This window comes from Dipodomys ordii, unplaced genomic scaffold (assembly GCF_000151885.1).
Source record: "Dipodomys ordii isolate 6190 unplaced genomic scaffold, Dord_2.0 Scaffold74, whole genome shotgun sequence".
Taxonomy (NCBI): Eukaryota; Metazoa; Chordata; class Mammalia; order Rodentia; family Heteromyidae; genus Dipodomys; species Dipodomys ordii.
In genome coordinates, this window is record NW_012267290.1 from 2,315,391 (window position 1) to 2,333,904 (window position 18,514).

Genomic DNA, 18,514 nt, shown 5'->3' on the forward strand with positions numbered 1-18,514 from the left:
CAGCCTCCTGAGTAGCTAGGATTACAGGCGTGAGCCACCAGCGCCCGGCTTTGTGGGTGCGATTTTAATTTAAGAGCACCATTCACAAACTAGTGGTACCCAGAAAATAACAGATTTCTTGAAATTATGTTGGCCTCAGTCATCTTGTATGTACTTAATATACTTAACCTGGAGAAGAGAACACTAACAGGGAAGAATTGTCTTTAAATCCTTGGTGGGATTTCATACGAAATGGGGAACTTATGCTGTGTTCTCTGGAATGATAGTAAAAACTGATAGAGGAAGTTACAGGCCACAAGTTTCCGCTTGCTAGAAGAAAGAACTTTCTAGGAACAGTGATATCTTGCAGTGAGGGAGGCCTTTTATTAGATTACCAAGCAGTGGCTTCTTCATCAGTGGAAGTTGGTTTCTGAGGTCCTTTAAACTTGTTCTGATAATATTGTGAAATAAGATGCTTATTTAGCTTTGACATGTGTTATGTTTTTCAGACCAGTGAATGGAGGCTAAGCTATGTCAATAAAGAGTTTGCTGTCTGTCCTTCTTACCCACCAATTGTCATAGTGCCCAAGTCTATTGATGATGACGCTCTTCGCAAGGTGGCTACATTTCGACATGGTGGGCGTTTCCCAGTACTAAGCTATTATCATAAAAAAAATGGAATGGTAAGTGTCCCTAACTGTTGCTTGATTTGCTGAAAGCGTTGGCTTCAGGGTGTCAGATATAACTGCACTTAGCAGTGGTTTGTAAGTACAAATCTGACAATACCAAGGTGAAGTTCCTGGAATACTGAAAAAGGATGTCTGAGGGCCTCTAGAGGCTAAATAACAGACAAGAAACCTTCAAAACACTGAAAATGATCTCCAAACAAGAATGGTGCATAAACTTATTTTTATTTTGTGTTGTACCATTTGTCTAATTTTTGCCAAAACCTGCCAGCCATGTGCGTGCGTGTGTATGTGTGTGTGTGTGGTTGTAGGGAAGTGTTATATTCTTTCCCTGAAAGTTTGATGTTTGTCTACCAAAAAAAAAGATAATATACAGACAAGAGGAAAAAGAACATACAGATTTTATCATATGCCTAAGTATAGGGGTGAAGGCTCAAAAGGCAGCATGATCATTAGGGAAGTGTGATGTTCAGGCTCTCAAAAGGTGAGTTGGCTTACTATTCAGATGAAATCTCTCAGGTGTCAGCCAGCCATCTGTGGTTGTCTTTGTGTACCAGGAGTCAGACACTCAGTTTCCCTTTTTTGTAGGTAGAAGGGAGCAGAGGGACAGCAGATTAAAAAGCTTCTGCTTGCATTTTCTATTTGCTATTGTAAACAGAGAGAGAGAAAGGAGGTAGAAAGAGAGCCATACCCATAGATCCAAAAGTATACAGTTTATTAGGGTGGGATATTTCACTTTTCTGTAAAGTCAAGGCTTATTGACTAATGGGCCATTAATGACTTAATTACTTCATTACAGGGCCAAGTCTTATGGGTGTTCAAGTCATTAAATTGTAATATTTGGTCTTAAAGAGGTGATTTAATTGTGAATATATTTTGAGGTAGTAGAAAGAAAAATTATGTGAAAGTACAAAGTTTATCGTTTTTACACATATTAACTACTGTCAATACATGCAGTTGTTTCTTTCTTTTTCCATGAAATCTATCCCCCCCCCAATGCAAGAATGTTTGTGAGACACTTTTTTGATTTGCTTTTTTTTTTTTGGTTCAAGACTGAGATTCAAATTCAGGGTACCTGATGCTTTTGCTCATTGGCTAGCACTCTTATCAGTAAAGTCACATCTCCAAATCCTGTGAGACACTCCTAATAAAGCTACTTCCTCTCTGTTTTAACGATCTTAAAAGCAACTGTTACTAATTCTCAGCTTATTGTGCTTCTAGGTAATTATGAGATGTGGTCAACCTCTTACTGGTACCAGTGGGAGAAGGTGTAAGGAGGATGAGAAGCTGATAAACGCTACTCTCCGGGCAGGAAAGCGAGGCTACGTCATTGACACCCGATCTCTACATGTAGCACAGCAAGCTAGAGCCAAAGGAGGCGGCTTTGAACAAGAAGCTCATTATCCCCAGTGGAGGCGGATTCATAAGTCCATTGAAAGGTAAAGATTGTGGAGACAGAGACAACTCCTACTGCACACTAATTGGAGTGGCTAACCCCTGAGCTACTCAGAAATTACAAGTACTCAAGTGGAATTTACTTGCTAATTTAGAGCCCATAATTGACTGGACAATTATGAGTTTTGTTTGGCGGGATTCAGGTTTGACAAAAATTCTATGTATTTTGTGCTATTTTGTTATAGTTATGCATTGTGAAACGTTTAGATCAATCTAGTTTATCACCTCAGGTTTATTTTTCTGTGATGAGAACATTTAAGGTCTGCCTTCTGAGGTGCTGTCACATATACAATAAAGTATGACCAACTGTACTTGGCATATTGTACAATACATCTCCAGAACTTCTCCTGTCTGACCCAAGCTGTTGATCAACATCTCCCTTCCTCTGTGTCTTCCCCTCCATACCTGGTTACTGTCATTCTACTTTGCTTCCATGAGTTTGCCTTTTTATAGAGTCTAGAGATGAGTGAGATTAGGTGGTGTGTGTGTGTGTGTGTGTGTGTGTGTGTGTGTACGTGAGCACGCATGTGTTTGTGGATTTTTTTGGTTGTGGGGCTTGAATTCAGGGTGTGGATGCTGTCCCTGAGCTCTTTTGTTCAAGGCTAGTGTTCTACCACTTTGAGACACAGCACCACTTCCAGTTTTCTGGAGGTTAATTGGGGATAAGAGTCTCACAGACTTTCCTGCCTAGGTTGACTTGGAACCACAGTCCTCAGATTTCAGCCTCCTGAGTAGCAAGGATTATAGGTGTGAGCATCAGTTTTCTGTTTTTGGCCTTTAATGTATTGATGAACATTCTTCTCATACCTAATTTGTTTAGAGTTTTTGTTTTGTTTTGTTTTAGATTGTGGGGCTTGAACTCTGGGCCTGGGCGCTGTCCTTCAGCTCTTCAGCTCAAGGCGAGCACTCTATCACTTGAGCCCCAGTGCCACTTCCAGTTTACTGAGTGGTTTATTGGTGATAAGAGTCTTATGGACTTTCCTGCCTGGGCTGACTTTGAACCTCGATTCTCAGATCTCAGCCTCCTGAGTAGCTAGGATTATAGGCATGAGCCAAAAGTGCCCAGCTGTTTAGAGTTTTGTTTTTTTGTTTTTTTGGGGGAGTCGGTCATGGGGCCTGAACTCTCGGCCTGGGCGCTGTCCCTCAGCTCTTCAGCTCAAGGCTAGTGCTCTACTTGAGCCACAGCGTCACTTCCAGCTTTTTCTGCTTATGTGGTGCTGAGGAATTGAACCCAGGGCCTCATGCATGCAAGGCAAGCGCTCTACCACTAAGCCACCTTCCCAGCCCGTTTATGGAGTTATTATCATGAATGGAAGTTGAATGCTTTTTCTGTATCTGTTGAGATGATTATGACCTATAAAGGCTCTTGTTTGACATTAAGTGAAAGCGTTGTCAGTGCTCCTTGGGGGTTGGTGAGATTCAAAGCTAAAAAGAATCTGTGCTGGTTTGGGGAAACTGCTTTAGGCTCAGGATGAGTGCTAGAGCAGTGTGGGGGATAGAAGTAGATTGGAGATGCAAGTGGTAATGTCATGTGACCAGTCACCAAATGGCCCTTCCCAGCCCTCTCCTATCAGATGGCCTAACTCTGTGCACTGTCTCATCTGTTCATGTTTAAGTCTTCAAAATCCTCATATGACAATATTTTGAGCTACTTTTTTTTGTGTTGGATATATTGGAGGATGAACTTTTGGTGTAGTCTTTCATCATTCTATTTCATCTTTTTTCCCTCCTTTGTATTTTTTCTTATTTTTAAAAGATATCACATTCTTCAAGAGAGTTTAATCAAACTGATGGAAGCTTGTAATGACCAAACGCATAACATGGACCGATGGCTCAGTAAGTTGGAGGCTTCCAACTGGCTAACTCATATCAAAGAGATTCTGACAACTGCCTGTCTAGCAGCTCAGTGTATTGACAGGTAATGTCATTTCAGCCTCCCTGAACTGGGCATGCACTGATAAACCCTTGGTTTTTATCCACATATATGTTTACAGAGTATTAAATTTGTTCCTGATCTATATCTAATATTCATATCATCTTATAAATTTCTATGTAAGAGGTAAAACTATTCAGTTACTACTGTATATAGTATTTGGTATTTAATAGATAATTCTCATTGAATGAATGTGAGCCACGTACATATACAGGTCTTATGACACCATTTTAAAAGTACTAAAAACCATTTTTAAAAATATCCTTTGCCCGGTACCAGTGGCTCATCCCTATAATCCTAGTTACTCAGGAAGCTGAGATCTCAGGTGCAGAGCCAGTCCAGGCAGGAAAGTCCATGAGACTTTTATCTCCAGTTAACCACCAGAAAACCAGAAGTGGCGCTGTGGCTCAAGTGGTAGAGCGCTAACCTTGAGCTGAAGAGCTGAGGGACAGCACCCATGCCCAGAGTTCAAGCACCATGACTGACCAAAAAAATAAAAAATAGTGTGGGAGAGGAGGAATGTAGCTTTAGTTTTCTTTCTTTCTTTTCTTTCTTTCTTTTTTTTAGAATAGTGGTGTCTCAGATACCTTATAAGACTCGTAGGACAGTAGTACCTAGATTGACAGTTACCTGTTTTTGTTTTATCCCCATTTCTACCTATCTCAAACTGTGTTTAGGACTTGTTTCCCAGATCTATTACAGTTTATGGAAGTGTCCCTATAGGTAGCTAATGGTGTCAAGTAGAATTCAAGGTCAGGAAGTAATCTTAATGTATATTTATAGGTTTGATGAGAAAAGGCTTTGCTCAGCTTTAAGCATTAAAGCAGGAAAAGGTTAGTGCCTTCTATGATAAGGACTGCTTTTCAGTTTTGTGTAGGGATAGAAGATTCAGCTGAAATGTCTAAAATTTTTTATAATTTAATGGGATTCTTGCCATTGCCATTTGGGATTTTACGCTAGTCTTATTTTCTTCCCAAGAGGACTTCTCATCTATTCAATTCCTTATTTAGACTAGAAACCCTATAACACAGAGCATAGTGCACAAGAATGAAATACTAAGTATTAACAGAGTACTTGTCCCTGTCAGGATACCTCATTTGTACTCTGTTTACCTGTCAGGGAAGGAGCATCGGTACTGGTTCATGGAACAGAAGGGACGGACTCCACACTTCAGGTGACCTCACTAGCCCAGATCATCTTGGAGCCTAGGAGCAGAACCATCCGAGGCTTTGAAGCCCTGATAGAGAGGGAGTGGCTACAGGTAGGCCAAGCATTTGATAAGAAGAGCAGCTGCTAATCATTGATGTTGCAATCCTTATTTGTGGTAGCTGACAGCATAAGTGAAATTTTGAAATTGTGTGTTTAAGTTTTTGTAGGCCAGCTAACCTGTTTTCCCTTCTGTCTGTAGGTGCTTGTAATCTGTAACATCTCTTCTAGGTCTTTCTTTGCCTATATTCTTGCTCATGTTGCCACATTCATTCACTTTGACAACAACAGCAGCAACAACAGACTTGTGAGCCGTTATCATCCCTTTTCTGCAATATCCAAAATGTTCTAAAATCTGCAACTTTGAGTGTCAATGTCTTACCTCATGTGGCACAATGCAGTTAAAATGCAGGTGCAGTAAAAATACTGCATAACATCACTTTTAGACTATGTATATAGGTATCTGTTACATATACATGAGTTCTGTGTTTAGTCTCATGGTCCATCCTAAGATAATTGATTATGTATGTGCGAATATCCAAAATATGAAATCTAGAGCACTTAAGGTGGGTTCACACATGTTAGACATTTGATACTCAACCTAAATTTTGTTATGTACAGGGAAAATACAAAAAAAAATGTAAAAAACAGGCTGATAGCTCAGAAGCTGAGTCCTGGTAGAGATAACAAAACAGTAGGGAAAGGAGTGCATGGCTTGTACTTTAGCACCTTTTGCATTTTGCCTATCTTGTTCCCTCCTGCCCTCTTCTCTAGCCAGCTAAAATCTGAGTCCTGTAAGATCCAGCTAAATGACCTTGCTGTCACAAAGTTTTGAGACTTTAAGCTCCTCCACAGATGTCCTAATTCCTGAGCTAGATGCCCCAAAAATGATTTCTTTAAGGTCAGAGAGCCATGCTGTCTACTAATGTTTCTCAATAGAACACAGCACAGTGGTGTAATACAGTGCTTGAAGACCTCTAGGATAAAGGTCTTGTAATTATGCTGTATGAATTTAATAATTGAGATTGAAAGTAGATACATATATATATATAGAGAGAGAGAGAGAGAGAGAGAGAAAGTGGATATGTCTCTGATGTACAAGGATTCTAATCCTTCGAGTTGCAGTGCATATGTATTATGCATTGATGCTGGTACGAAGGCCCTGTCTCATCCTGCCTCATAGCCAACTTTTATCTGTTTAAGGCAGATGGTCCTGAATTTACTTTCCATGTTTGGTGGACGTCTGTTTCAATACATATCCATGGTGTGTAGTAAAAAAGCAAGTGCATGTGCTTTACTTAATTTGTATTTGTCATTTTAATGGGTATCCAGGTCCCATCAGTCACTGGAATTTTCATTGTCAGATAAGTATAAGGCAGGAAAGACAGCAGGACTGTGAGATGTCTAGAGCAATGTGATTTCAGGTGAGGTCAATACTTGGGGTCTAAGCAGGCAGGCTAATGAGTCTTACTTTTACTAAGAGCAATAGATGATAGACTCTTACAGTTCTTTTTCAGAGAAGAGGGTAAGGACAGCTTTATCTCTGTACAACTACAGTATTCATTAAGAGATCTTCTAGACAATAACTTTTCCCAAATATAGCTAAAAATTCAGTGTTTAAGCTGACTGTAAACTTTTTTAGAGTTCCACATCTGTCTCCATTTAGTGTTGAGGCCTACATAGCTTTCTGTGTAACTGACAGTATTTCAGGTGGACAGATGTGATCCTTGTGCTTTTCCTTGGTTTTGTACTCAAGAATTTATATTCTTTGACTTGGTTCCAAATTTTACAGACCTAAGAAGATTTAGAGTCACCCTAACTGTGTGAAATGGTGCTGTAATGTGGGCTTACCCCATTTCTCTTGCCCCAGGCTGGTCACCCATTCCTTCAGCGTTGTGCACAGTCTGCCTATTGCAACAGTAAGCAGAAGTGGGAGGCACCTGTGTTTCTTCTCTTCTTGGACTGTGTGTGGCAGATACTCCGTCAGTTCCCATGTTCCTTTGAATTTAATGAGCACTTCCTCATCATGCTGTTTGAACATGCCTATGCATCACAATTTGGAACATTTCTGGGCAACAGTGAAAGTGAAAGGTGGGTGCACTGCTCACATGGGGTCAGTTTCACTTTTAGTTGTTTTAGTCACTTCCTAAGAAAAATGAGAACTTAGGGCTATATGAATGTTATATATAAAAGGTAGATGCTACAGCCAGGCGCCGGTGGCTCACGCCTGTAATCCTAGCTACTCAGGAGGCTAAGATCTGAGGTTCAAAGCCATCCCAGGCAGGAAAGTCCGTGAGACTCTTATCTCCAATCAGCCACCAGAAAACAGGAAGTGGTGCTGTGGCTCAAGTGGTAGAGTGCTCGCCTTGAGCTGATGAGCTCAGGGACAGTGTCCAAGTTGAGAGTTCAAGCCTCACGACCAACAACAACAGAAAAAAGAGGCTACAGTTAAGTGTTACATAACATTCATATAGACTTACTGTAAGTTTAGACTTAGTATGTAATTACATTACATAGTAATCACATGTAAATGAGGGATATTTTAGACTAATTTTAATCTATTAGATTAAATCTATTAAAATCAATCTGTTAGGTCAATTTTAAAATGGTTCATTTACTGGTTAAAAGCTTTGAGTAAATTGAGCAGTCATTTTGAATGTAGAAATGTCTTACCTTTGGAAGAAGTCTAACATAATCCAACTCTACTCCCATTCCCCCCACCCTGTTTTTGGTTTGTTTGTTTGTTTGTTTTTTTCTGGTCTGGGACTTAAACTCAGGGCCTGGGTGCTGTCCCTCATAATTTTTTGCTCAAGGCTGGTACTCACCTCAGGTGTCAGCCTCCTGAGTAGCTAGGATTATAGATGTGAGCCATCAGCACTTGGCCTCCTTCTCTTTTTATTGATTAAGATAATCAGAACCAGATAAGTTAAGTGACTTGTGCCAGGACCCACAGCCAGTTGACCACCAAAAGGGTGGCCTAGAGACAGGTCTTCCTGCTCCTACTGAAAGACATGATTGTTATACTTGGAAATTGTCATCAGGTCCTGAGTGACAGTCTTACTTCACAGCCCAGAGGCTGTCAGGTGTATAGATTAGAAGATTCTTGCATCAGAATGATGTTTCAAGATGCTTAACCAGCCATCTTTCTTTAGGGTACAATCACCAGGGTGTCCTCTGGGTAGAGGAAAGATTTGCCTCATTGGTAGGTATCGCCATCATCGAATTGAATAGTAAACTTAAGCAACTTTTTCACAAGTGTCTAGATTTGTTGAATCTTGACTAGTTTGAAAGCCAAGGCTAAGCACCAGTGGGTCATACCTAGAATCCTAGCTATTCAGGAGGCTGAGGTATGAGAATTGAAGTTTGGGGCCAGCTTGGGGAGACAAATCTGAGAGACTTTTTATCTCCAATTAAACCAAACCTGATAAGCCCAGATTCTAGTTTTGTCCTTACTAGCTTGTTGAGAGTTACAGTGCTGCTTGAATTTTCTGGCAAATATTTTTATTTTATAGCATAAAGTCTTGTTTTCTGTTGAACAGAATAAAGAACCTATTCTGCTGAGAGGTACATTTGACAGTGGTTACTATAAATTAACTGCTTTATTTTCTTTCTTGAGCAGATGTAAATTGAAGCTACAACAGAAAACAATGTCTCTGTGGTCCTGGGTCAATCGGCCCTGTGAGCTGAGTAAGTTCACCAATCCTCTCTTTGAAGCCAACAACCTTGTCATCTGGCCTTCGGTTGCCCCACAAAGTCTCCAGCTGTGGGAAGGTAACTCCCTCTTCCTCCCTCTCAGGTGTGCTCTGTCTGCTGCACAGGTGCATGTGCCATTGTGGGCATGTGGAAATGGTGAGCTGGCTGTTACTGTTTTCTCCATGGGCATGTGATCCTGCTTCCATGTCCTTTCTCTGGTCATACTCTGTTTTCAGTCACCCGTGGAGTGATTAGACACTTCTGGTTGATTTTCTTTTCTGTTCTCTTTAGAGAAATGTAGCATAAGAGAGTTACGTAAGTAGTTGGGACATGAATAATTTGAAACACCTGTTTCCTTTTTTAAGTGGACATAAAGTTAGGTTCTTGTGTTAAATGCCATCATATGATCTGAGGACCGTTCATTCCAGTCAGACTCTTTAAATGGAAACAGTACCATCAGAATAAAGCTTTAGACACTCACTGGGAACAGCGATCATGCTGAGTTTTCCATGCTTGAAAGTAGGGTTTCCAGACTCCTGAAGCTTACTGTCTTAAATAGCAAAGCTTGTTTTAAAAAAATTACCCAGGGCTGGGAAGGTGACTCAGTGGTAGAGTGCTTGCCTTGCATGCATGAGGCCCTGGGTTCAATTCCTCAGCACCACATAAGCAGAAAACGCTGGCAGTGGTGCTATGGCTCAAGTAGTAGAGCACTAGCCTTAAGCTGAAGAGCTGAGGGACAGCGCCCAGGCCCAGAGTTCAGGCCCCATGACCGACAAAAAATAAATAAATAAAATAAATTGCCCAAATCTATTTAAAATATATTAAGCATTCATTAAACAAACGCTGTAAAATACTATTCTTTGTAATCTTTTTAAGGACAGTATGTATGCCTTTATGATTTAGGAATAGTAGCTGTTTGGTAAATTAAATTACTATAAATGTTTGGTATTCTATGTTTTACCGTCAAGGGCAATCCATGTGTGGAAATTGCAATTCATTCTTTGTAGGAAACATGTTTTGCCTTCTAAGTCTGTTTCTGCCTCTCCTCTGAATGTGCCATGATGTCTTGCTTTTCCTGGCATGGGCTATTGATTGCTTTTCCCCCTCGTTTTCTGCTTCTATGCCTGTCTGTTGAGCTCCCCCCTCCCTTTCCCCCAAACTCTGTAGGTTCTCTTGTGTGAGTTTTCATGTATCCACTTCGTGGAGGATTTCACAAAGAGAAGTTCTTTGTGAGGAACTTTCTAAGTTACTGTTGATTGTTACAGGTCATAGTAAGTAATCTCTTAAGTTACTGTTGATTGTTATAGGTCATAGGAATCTCTTAAATGACTGAGCAGATTTACTCCTATTTAAACCTCTGGGACAGTCTACCTAAAACCCACTGCCATGTTTAATCACTGAAAAGTAGAGGCCATCCAGGAGAAATGTTAGTTGGTTGGTCTGTTGTATGATTTAACTATTTTTTTATTTAACTAATTTATCAGACCTCACTGGGAATTAGAGATTAAGTGAAAGAAGGAAATCTTATTTTATGGAAAATTCCTATTGCTTCATGAAGAATAGGATTATAGAATAGGTTATATTTTTTACTTGCTCAGTCTAAGGCCAGGAAATTCTATAGTAGGTTAAACCCTATGATTGGTGTGTGTGTGTGTATGTATGTGTGTGTGTATAATATAGTATAAGGCTATTATTTATATTTACATTATCACTAGGTATCAAAAGTGGTTTCTATATTGAAGAAAAAGAATAGAATAAGCATGTAATAGAAGAAACAGGATGGGCTGCTTGATCTTTACACTATTGATTCACTATCTGTAGGTTCCACATACATAGATTCAACCAACTGTGGGTCAAAAAAATTAAAAATACATTGTCATTCTCAATATAGCATAGCAACTATTTTTATAACATTTACATTGTATTCGGAATGATAAGTAATGTGGAGATTATGTATAATTTAGGAGGGGTGTGTGTAGATGTGTGATTTGTATAAGGGACTTGAGCACCTGAGCATTTTCTTATCCATGGGGCATCCCATGGATCCCATGAGACCATAACAGAAGGAAAATACTAATTGAAAGCTTCAGTTGTCTGCAGAACTAGAAAACTGCCTTAAAAACAATGGGGGGGGGGAAGCACATGCACACACTCCTGTGTGGCTTCTGCTTTTACCGCTACTCACTTTCTCAGACATGTAAGACCTGGGGTCCTACAAGCATAGTTATGCAATTGTAAAAACAAATGATCGCTGTTGGGAAACTGGGAAGTTTATAACACTATGAATTATCAGCTTCGTTTCCTGAGTATATCACAAAACAGTACTTTTCTATATGTGGTAATTAATAAGCATGTATATAAAGTTCTTGGATCCTGTATTTAATTGGTTTCTTTCAGTCCTTCCAAATCCCTGAATCTTTTAGAGTATAATAAAATAAAATGTGAGGTGGGTGTGGTGGTTCATGCCTGTAATCCTAGGTACTTGAGATGCTGAGGCAGGAGGATCATGTCTTTGGGGTAAGCTTGGTATAAAGCTCAGTAATAGAGTTCTTATGGAGCATGTGTGAGACCCTAAATTCTTTCCCCCACAATCACATACAAAAAATCAATATGGGTTTTGAAAAGGGGAAAATGTATAATATGTTGGTACATTGAATGTATCTTTCTCCCTTCTGTTTTTCACTCATGGATTCCATAGGACTTTTCCTCCGTTGGAACAGATCCTCTAAGTATCTGGATGAAGCATATGAAGAAATGGTTAACATCATTGACTATAATAAGGAATTACAAGCAAAAGTCAATCTCCTGAGGAGGCAGTTGGCCGAACTAGAAACGGAAGATGGACTTTGTGAGAGTCCTTGAAGGATGTTCCCATACACCATGAGGACCTTCTCCAGCCTGAGCTTACCTCTCTTTCTGTTTGCCCTTCCATTTACTTGTACACACTAACCTTGACCGGCTTTGGAAATGGGATCCTCTAATGCCGTGGAATGAGGGTCCCTGCAATCAAATCCGGTTTCTGTGGCCTGTGAGACCTTTTGCTTTAGGAGAAGGAAGGAGGTGCTGGTCCTTTCCTTGGGAGTGACACTGGTGGCCACTTAGTCCTGTGTCCCCTGAGTATTCAGTACTCAAGTAGGCCCAGGCACAGATCATCTATTTAGGGAATATTTGGTGATGGGTCAGGCTTTCAGGCACTGAGTAGAGAAGTGTTTTTCAAAACTAAAATGATTGATAAACCAAGAATTTTGTCTTTAACATGCTACTTCTATTATCTTTGCCATATAAAACAACTGTTCTCTTTAAAACAGTTTTGGACTGACAAAGCTGAATTCATTCTTGTTCTGTCTTGTCAAGAAAGGAAAATTAGAATAGTTATTCACGGGAAATCCTTCCTACAGGATAACAAATGTATGTTACGAATAGACACTAAAAGTATGTGCAATATAGAATTAAAATAGGAATTGGTTTTTCAGGTTTTGACTTCAAATAGTGTTAGTTTGTTATAATTAAACTGTAAATATGGTTTTCTTAAACCAGAGATGCACTGCCCTTGTCTAAAGTTCTTATTGCACTGGTTTATATTATATATGGCGTTGTGTGTCTTGTTTTATTAAGTATTCTAAGAGCCTACTAACACTAAGTTTAACCTTGTTTGCTTGAGCCATTTGAATATTTATATCAACTGTGCCGCTTTGTCCTGTATGTATTAGGCAAACATAATCTATCTCAAGGGGAAGTTTGTGAATATGATGCCACTCTAGGTTCTGAACTTGAGAAACGTTTCAGCTGTCTCTGAGTTAAAGGGCAATGGCTACATTTGTGATCTGCTCGTTTATGCCTATGCTCTCCATGTTTGCGGTTCAGTATTTTCCAAGTATGCTTTTATCTTGTGGCACTGCTCATTTTAACCAACACTATCTGTTCTGGTAGTTCTCTTTTAAAAGGACAGTTGAAGAATAATCTTTAATACAAGTTCCACTCTGTGTATAACCATCTCAGTTTATAATAACAGATTGGACCCTACTTTAGAGGTAAAAATGTAACTTATAGAGGTAAAAATGTATTAAAACTCCATTCTAGCATAACCTGGGGTCCTAGTCAGAAGCTTTGGGAAGTGCTCTCCATCTTCTTTGCCCACTTGCCATTTTTTTCTCCTTCCTTTAGGAAACACAGGAAAGGCAGCAACCATCCATACAGATTGTTCTAGTTAATTTGCCTTTCTTCACTAAGCTTGGTTTTATTCTTGATTTAGTTTCTTGGCTGAAGTTAGATTCTCACCAAAAAGCTTAAGTAAAGGGGAGTATAAGAGATGTTGTATTTTGCTGTTGATACCTCTGTGTTGGGTGAAATATCCATCTTGGTTTGGAAAAAAAAGAACTAGCCTTCCTTTTTAGAAATGGCTCCTAAGAATTGCCTTGTCAGCTGGTATGCCTGACCCGTTTTTAATCTTCTCCCACCTTTGACTGAAGGCTACATATAAAGGAGCCCTTTGCTTCTCACCAAATAAAACTATGTTGAGATTTTTTTCCTAGGCGATTCTTTAAAAGTGAGCCCGTACTGCTTATATCATCAACTCTATGCTTCTGTGGATGGAGCCTTTGCAGGGAGGTTTCATTAGACTTCATCATGGAGAAGTCAGATCCCATCAGGTACTTCTATACCTCTTCCTAATGAACACTGGGTATGTGAGCCAGAGACAAGAACTCCATAGTATTCCAGGTTTTCTTTATTGTTGAGACAGCTGTCATCACTGTTTTGACATTTTTACATTTTAGAGTTAATTTAAGGGATTATCTAAATTTCAGGTGTGTTTGGAAGCTATGAAAACAAACTTTGATATCTGCACATTTTAAAAGGTCATTTAATAATGTAAGTATTAGGATCCTCAATCTTAAGGACTCTATCCAAAATAAGTACATTATCAATGCCATTTAAAGAGGGCTTCAATCACCTTTCATCATTTGAGAAAAATAAAATGCATTCATGGAAAGATACTTGTTAAGTATTTTATTTGGTGAAGTTGCCTTTGATGATTATCTCTGATAACATTTAATGAAGACAGCCTGGGATAAAGATCAACTCCATGTGTGTTTGTCGCCACCCCTGGATTTGGAGTAGAGGATGATGGCTTTTATATGAAGGATGGTCCATAGAGTTGTCCCCACAAGGACTAATTTAAAATCATTTTCTTTTTGTCAACAATACAGGACTTTTAGATTTAAATTAATACATTTTTGGATTTGTTTTTTTGTTTTAATCAGAGGAACACAGTTGCTTATCTAAGAACCCTAAAACTTGGTGGCAGACCTTTTCAGTAAATATTTGGTCAAAACTTTATTAAATGGAATGAAAAGAATAGTGAAATCCAATAGATTTAAAACAACATAAATTTATTTTATTTCTAGGAAGAATTAGGCTGTCTAAACAAGATTTTAGAGTGTTTTGAACAAACTTGGAAAAACAATGGTTGACATTCATTGAAAGATCCCAGAGAGAGGATTGAAGACTCACTGCTTTTCGTTTAAAAAAGATGAAGTTTAGTGGGGGTTAGACTTTGATTCAGTCGGGATTTGATTTCTATTAAGTAAAAAGTTAGTATCCTAGAAAAAGATCTGGCCAGTTGCTTAGTCCCTTAAAGTGAAAAGTGGGAGTGACATCTTGCAGCATTTGAAGAATCTGCAGCGAGACAGTCCTCTGTAGCTACCTGGCATCAGGAACAGCGGCTGTCCTTGTGGGTCCTCATAGGTCCTCCAGCCCACTGGCTGTCGGATTTGAGCCTGAGTCAAAGCTGAGTTTGCCTTCTCTAGGTTTAGCAGATGACAGCTACAGGAGGATACTTCTTCAATTCTGCATTAGAACAGCATTCCTGGGTGGAGGATGGGCACTGTTCTGGAAGCTTGGAACTTCACTGAGGAGTTTAGTTTTTCAGGATGTCCAGTATGGGTTCATGCATACCTCACGACAGCATAGTCCTTGCTTATTCTTTCCTATGAAGAAAACATTCTCCTCCAGGGCTGCAATTTTAAGTTATTACCAGATAGTATTTTTATGCTTCTTAAAACATTTACCATCTTAACAAAATACATTGAAAGACTGACTTCTTTATTCTTAGATGATATGAAATGCTGTATTTCTTTCCTAGAATCTGCTAAATTTTGTTTCCTTGAATAAATCACCTTCTACTTCCACTGAGCCTTTATACTCCATGGTCTACAGCATCTTCTTGCTTTAAACCTTGTCCCAGAATAGGTGCTCTGAAATCCAGGAGAAGGCTTTAAGAGTTCTGAATTTGTTAACTAAGTTCCTGTTCAAGAAACTTAATGTCTTGCTAAGACCAAAAAAAAAAAAAAAGCAAGCAAGCTCTTGTCCTGTCTCTGAACAACACTTCAGAGCAGCAGTTTGTGCTATGCAGTAAAAGGTCATGGAGCTCGCTGCAGACACTAATCATCCTGATGGTTTAGAACCAGTCCACAAGTTTAAAGATTTAACTATGATTCGTAAGAAGACCAAGTTGTACAACCCTGCCTGCATCTGTCAAGCAGGCATTGACTTCACTTTTCAAATGAACACACCACGGCAGAGGTGAATTACCACAGAGATCTTTTCTAAATCCCATTGATTCTACACTAAAAATCTACACTAAAAATACTGCACTTACGAAACTTAGTTTATAAGAAAAAGAGTATGCATTCTTCAGTAGCCAGGTATCTGGATTGTATTCTTGATATATTTGAATGTGACTCTTGGATGTAAGTGGATTATTCTTACCTTAGTAAAATTGTATGGCAAATGTGTCTATAACATATGCTTTGCTGAAACCTCAAGAGTGCTGTAAAGTACAGGTTTTTATATTGTAAACCTGTCGGTGTGTGTGTGTGTGTGTGTGTGTACATACAGGTGGTCTTAGGGAAAATTTCTGAACTTTGTCTGTATATATTTGAATATTATTTGTAACATTCACAAAGTAGTGTGTCCTGTAATTGGAATTAGACTTCTTGAGTTGACTGGTTTGTCAAGCCTGGTTTACTGAATTGAGATGGGTCAAATGTGATACTGTTCTTAGTGTATAATATTTGTGTGTGGTAGTCTCCTGTGTCTTGTTTCAGAGATACTAGTGTTAATCTCTATAGACAGTGGTAATAAAATATTTGAACACTGATAAATCTGTAGTCTAATTATAATTTTAACATGTTTGTGAAGTTTAATAGTGTTGCAATTAAACTGCTTACTTAAAAGTTGAGACTTGAAAAAAGATTGCAAAGTAATACAGTAATCTCCCACATACCTAAATTGGATGATTGAAAACATTTCCCACATTTTCTTCAACACCGTGCATGTGCTGAAATATGGGCAGGCAAACTACCCCTCAGGACCCTTTCCTCTTAGATACTTAAAAGGTATTTCCCAAGACTCGGGAGTATGTATTGTACATACTATTGATGAATGTGCATATTAATTACAAATCAGTGAGAGAAAAGGGAGAACTTTAGAGCAAAATGTCTGTTACTAAACTTGGAAAGGATGATGAAATTAGAAGGTTATTCAGTGAATCATGTAATAACTGGTTTAGGCAGTATTGCCAGTGAATGGCAAAACTAGGACATGAAAGTTTGTGCAGGAACAGAGTACTTGTCTTGAACTATCTTCCCACAAAGTATTTACTTAATACAAAGGGGAAAATAGGAATCTTACAGCAAAGGAACCCAGTACATATCACCTTATCCAAGCAGAAGTTTAACATCACTAGGAATAAATCATGTGCTCTTGATAATGATCTGTTGAGAACACAGCATCAGTGTGGGGTGGAGGGCACAAACAATGTCATTTCCACAAATGCAATGTTTTGATATAAATACCAACATAGGAATATAATTTTTATGAAGAAAACTACAAAACTAGGGAAAAGAAATGAACAAAAACTAGACAGATGAAGAAATGCTTCATATTTATGGGTGATGGGAAGATAGTATCAGAAAATGTCAGTTCTTGGGGCTGGGAAGGTGGCTCAGTGGTAGAGCGCTTGCCTTGCTTGCCTGAGGCCATGGGTTCGATTCCTCGGTACCACATAAGCAAAAAGAAAAAAGCCAGAAGTGGCGCTGTGGCTCAAGTAGTACAGTGTTAGCCTTGAGCTGAAGAGCTGAGGGACAGGGCCCAGGCCCAGAGTTCAGGCCCACGACCGGACCCCTCCCCGCCCCCCCCCAAAAAGAAAATGTCAGTTCTTGCCAACAGATTCAACACAATCCCAATAAAAATAAACTTTGTAGGTACTGACTTACTGTAAAGTTTACAAGAAACAACTGGGCGCTAGTGGCTCATGTCTGTAATTCTAGCTACTTGGGAGGCTGAGTTCTGAGGATAGTGGTTTGAAGCCAGCCTGGGCAGGAAAGTCCATGAGATTCTTACCTCTAATTTTAACCACCGGAAAACCATAAGCGGTGTTGTGGTTCAAAGTGGTAGAGTGCTAGGCTTGAGCGAAAGAGTTCAGGGACAGCACCCAGGTCCTGATTCAAGCCCCACAACTGACCAAAAAAAGCTTACAAGAAACAAAACCTGTAACACCCAATACAATGATGAAGAACTAAATCAAAATACTGTTAACGACTCAAATTCAAGACAATATTGACCGTAGAATGAAGATACTTTTTGTCTAGCACCAGTTGGCCTAAAGCAGTATCATCTCACTTTAATTCCTGTGTTTGTTAATTGCTTTGCCTTTTTTCCTTAGACTTCTTTATTAAGTCCCACCATAATGCCTTCATCTCAGCCACAGTGTTCACATCCTTCCCCAGATTTCCTGGCATCAATGTCTTGCTCTCAAAACGAGGGTAAAGAAAGGAACATTGCAGCCATCTGATCTGAAGTACGAGTTTTACTCACCAGTTGTCCCACTAATCATTGTCTCCTCTTGTTTAAGCAAGCTGTGGCAGCGCCTACCTCGCGCCCCGGTCCATGATCTCCGGTACCGGTCAGTTACCTTGCAGAACAGGTCTGTGCGGTTTGGGATGTTCCCTCCAGATTGGGGTGGTGTGGCAAGCACCAAGGTCAGCCATCACATGCGAAATGAGGTCACAGGCAAACCGGGCACCTGGCTAAGGTGATGGCCTGTAACGTCCATGGGACATGGCTCCTTTTCTCTTGCTATCCATAAACATTTTGGGAGAAATGCTTCAAGATCAGGCAAACAGCCCCCATCAGCTCTCCTGCCTGTAGGCACCACAATTCAGGGTCCCCTTGCATTTATTAACGGAAATTTCCCTTCCCTTCCTTCTCTCCCCTTCCGTCCTTTTACATCAATTTGCACGAATCTGAGAGCCAAACCACCCTGGAGACAGGAAGCCCCCAGCTACAGACTCGGGGTTGGAGAGGCCTAAGCGGGTGGGGAGCCACGGCCTTTGGGGGCCGGACGGGCCTCAAGAAGAAGGAAGGAGGGTCGGACCCCAGACTGCCTGGGGGAGAGGGCAAGGCCGGGGCCGCCCTGCGCCCCGCGTTGGTCCATCGACCCACCCTCGTCCGGCCTGGGCGCGGGGGGCTTAACGGACCTCCGGCGCCGCCCCCACCTCGG

At 40.0% G+C, this 18,514-nt stretch overlaps 2 protein-coding genes across 2 annotated transcripts in view; both read left to right on the plus strand.

The window, feature by feature from the left end:
• The window catches only part of Mtmr9 (myotubularin related protein 9), a 26,303-nt gene extending 13,943 nt beyond the window's left edge, over positions 1-12,360 (plus strand). Inside the window, exons 4-10 of the mRNA XM_013024248.1 lie at positions 489-662; positions 1,887-2,104; positions 3,877-4,038; positions 5,173-5,314; positions 7,130-7,350; positions 8,879-9,030; positions 11,651-12,360. Coding sequence (XP_012879702.1) covers positions 489-662; positions 1,887-2,104; positions 3,877-4,038; positions 5,173-5,314; positions 7,130-7,350; positions 8,879-9,030; positions 11,651-11,814 — 1,233 coding nt within the window. The 3' untranslated portion in view covers positions 11,815-12,360. The remainder of the gene's footprint in view (positions 1-488; positions 663-1,886; positions 2,105-3,876; positions 4,039-5,172; positions 5,315-7,129; positions 7,351-8,878; positions 9,031-11,650) is intronic.
• A 3,013-nt stretch (positions 12,361-15,373) lies between these two features.
• Positions 15,374-18,514, plus strand: part of LOC105991549 (L-threonine 3-dehydrogenase, mitochondrial-like) — a 17,804-nt gene continuing 14,663 nt past the window's right edge. Inside the window, exons 1-2 of the mRNA XM_013024202.1 lie at positions 15,374-15,534; positions 17,867-18,046. Coding sequence (XP_012879656.1) covers positions 15,374-15,534; positions 17,867-18,046 — 341 coding nt within the window. The remainder of the gene's footprint in view (positions 15,535-17,866; positions 18,047-18,514) is intronic.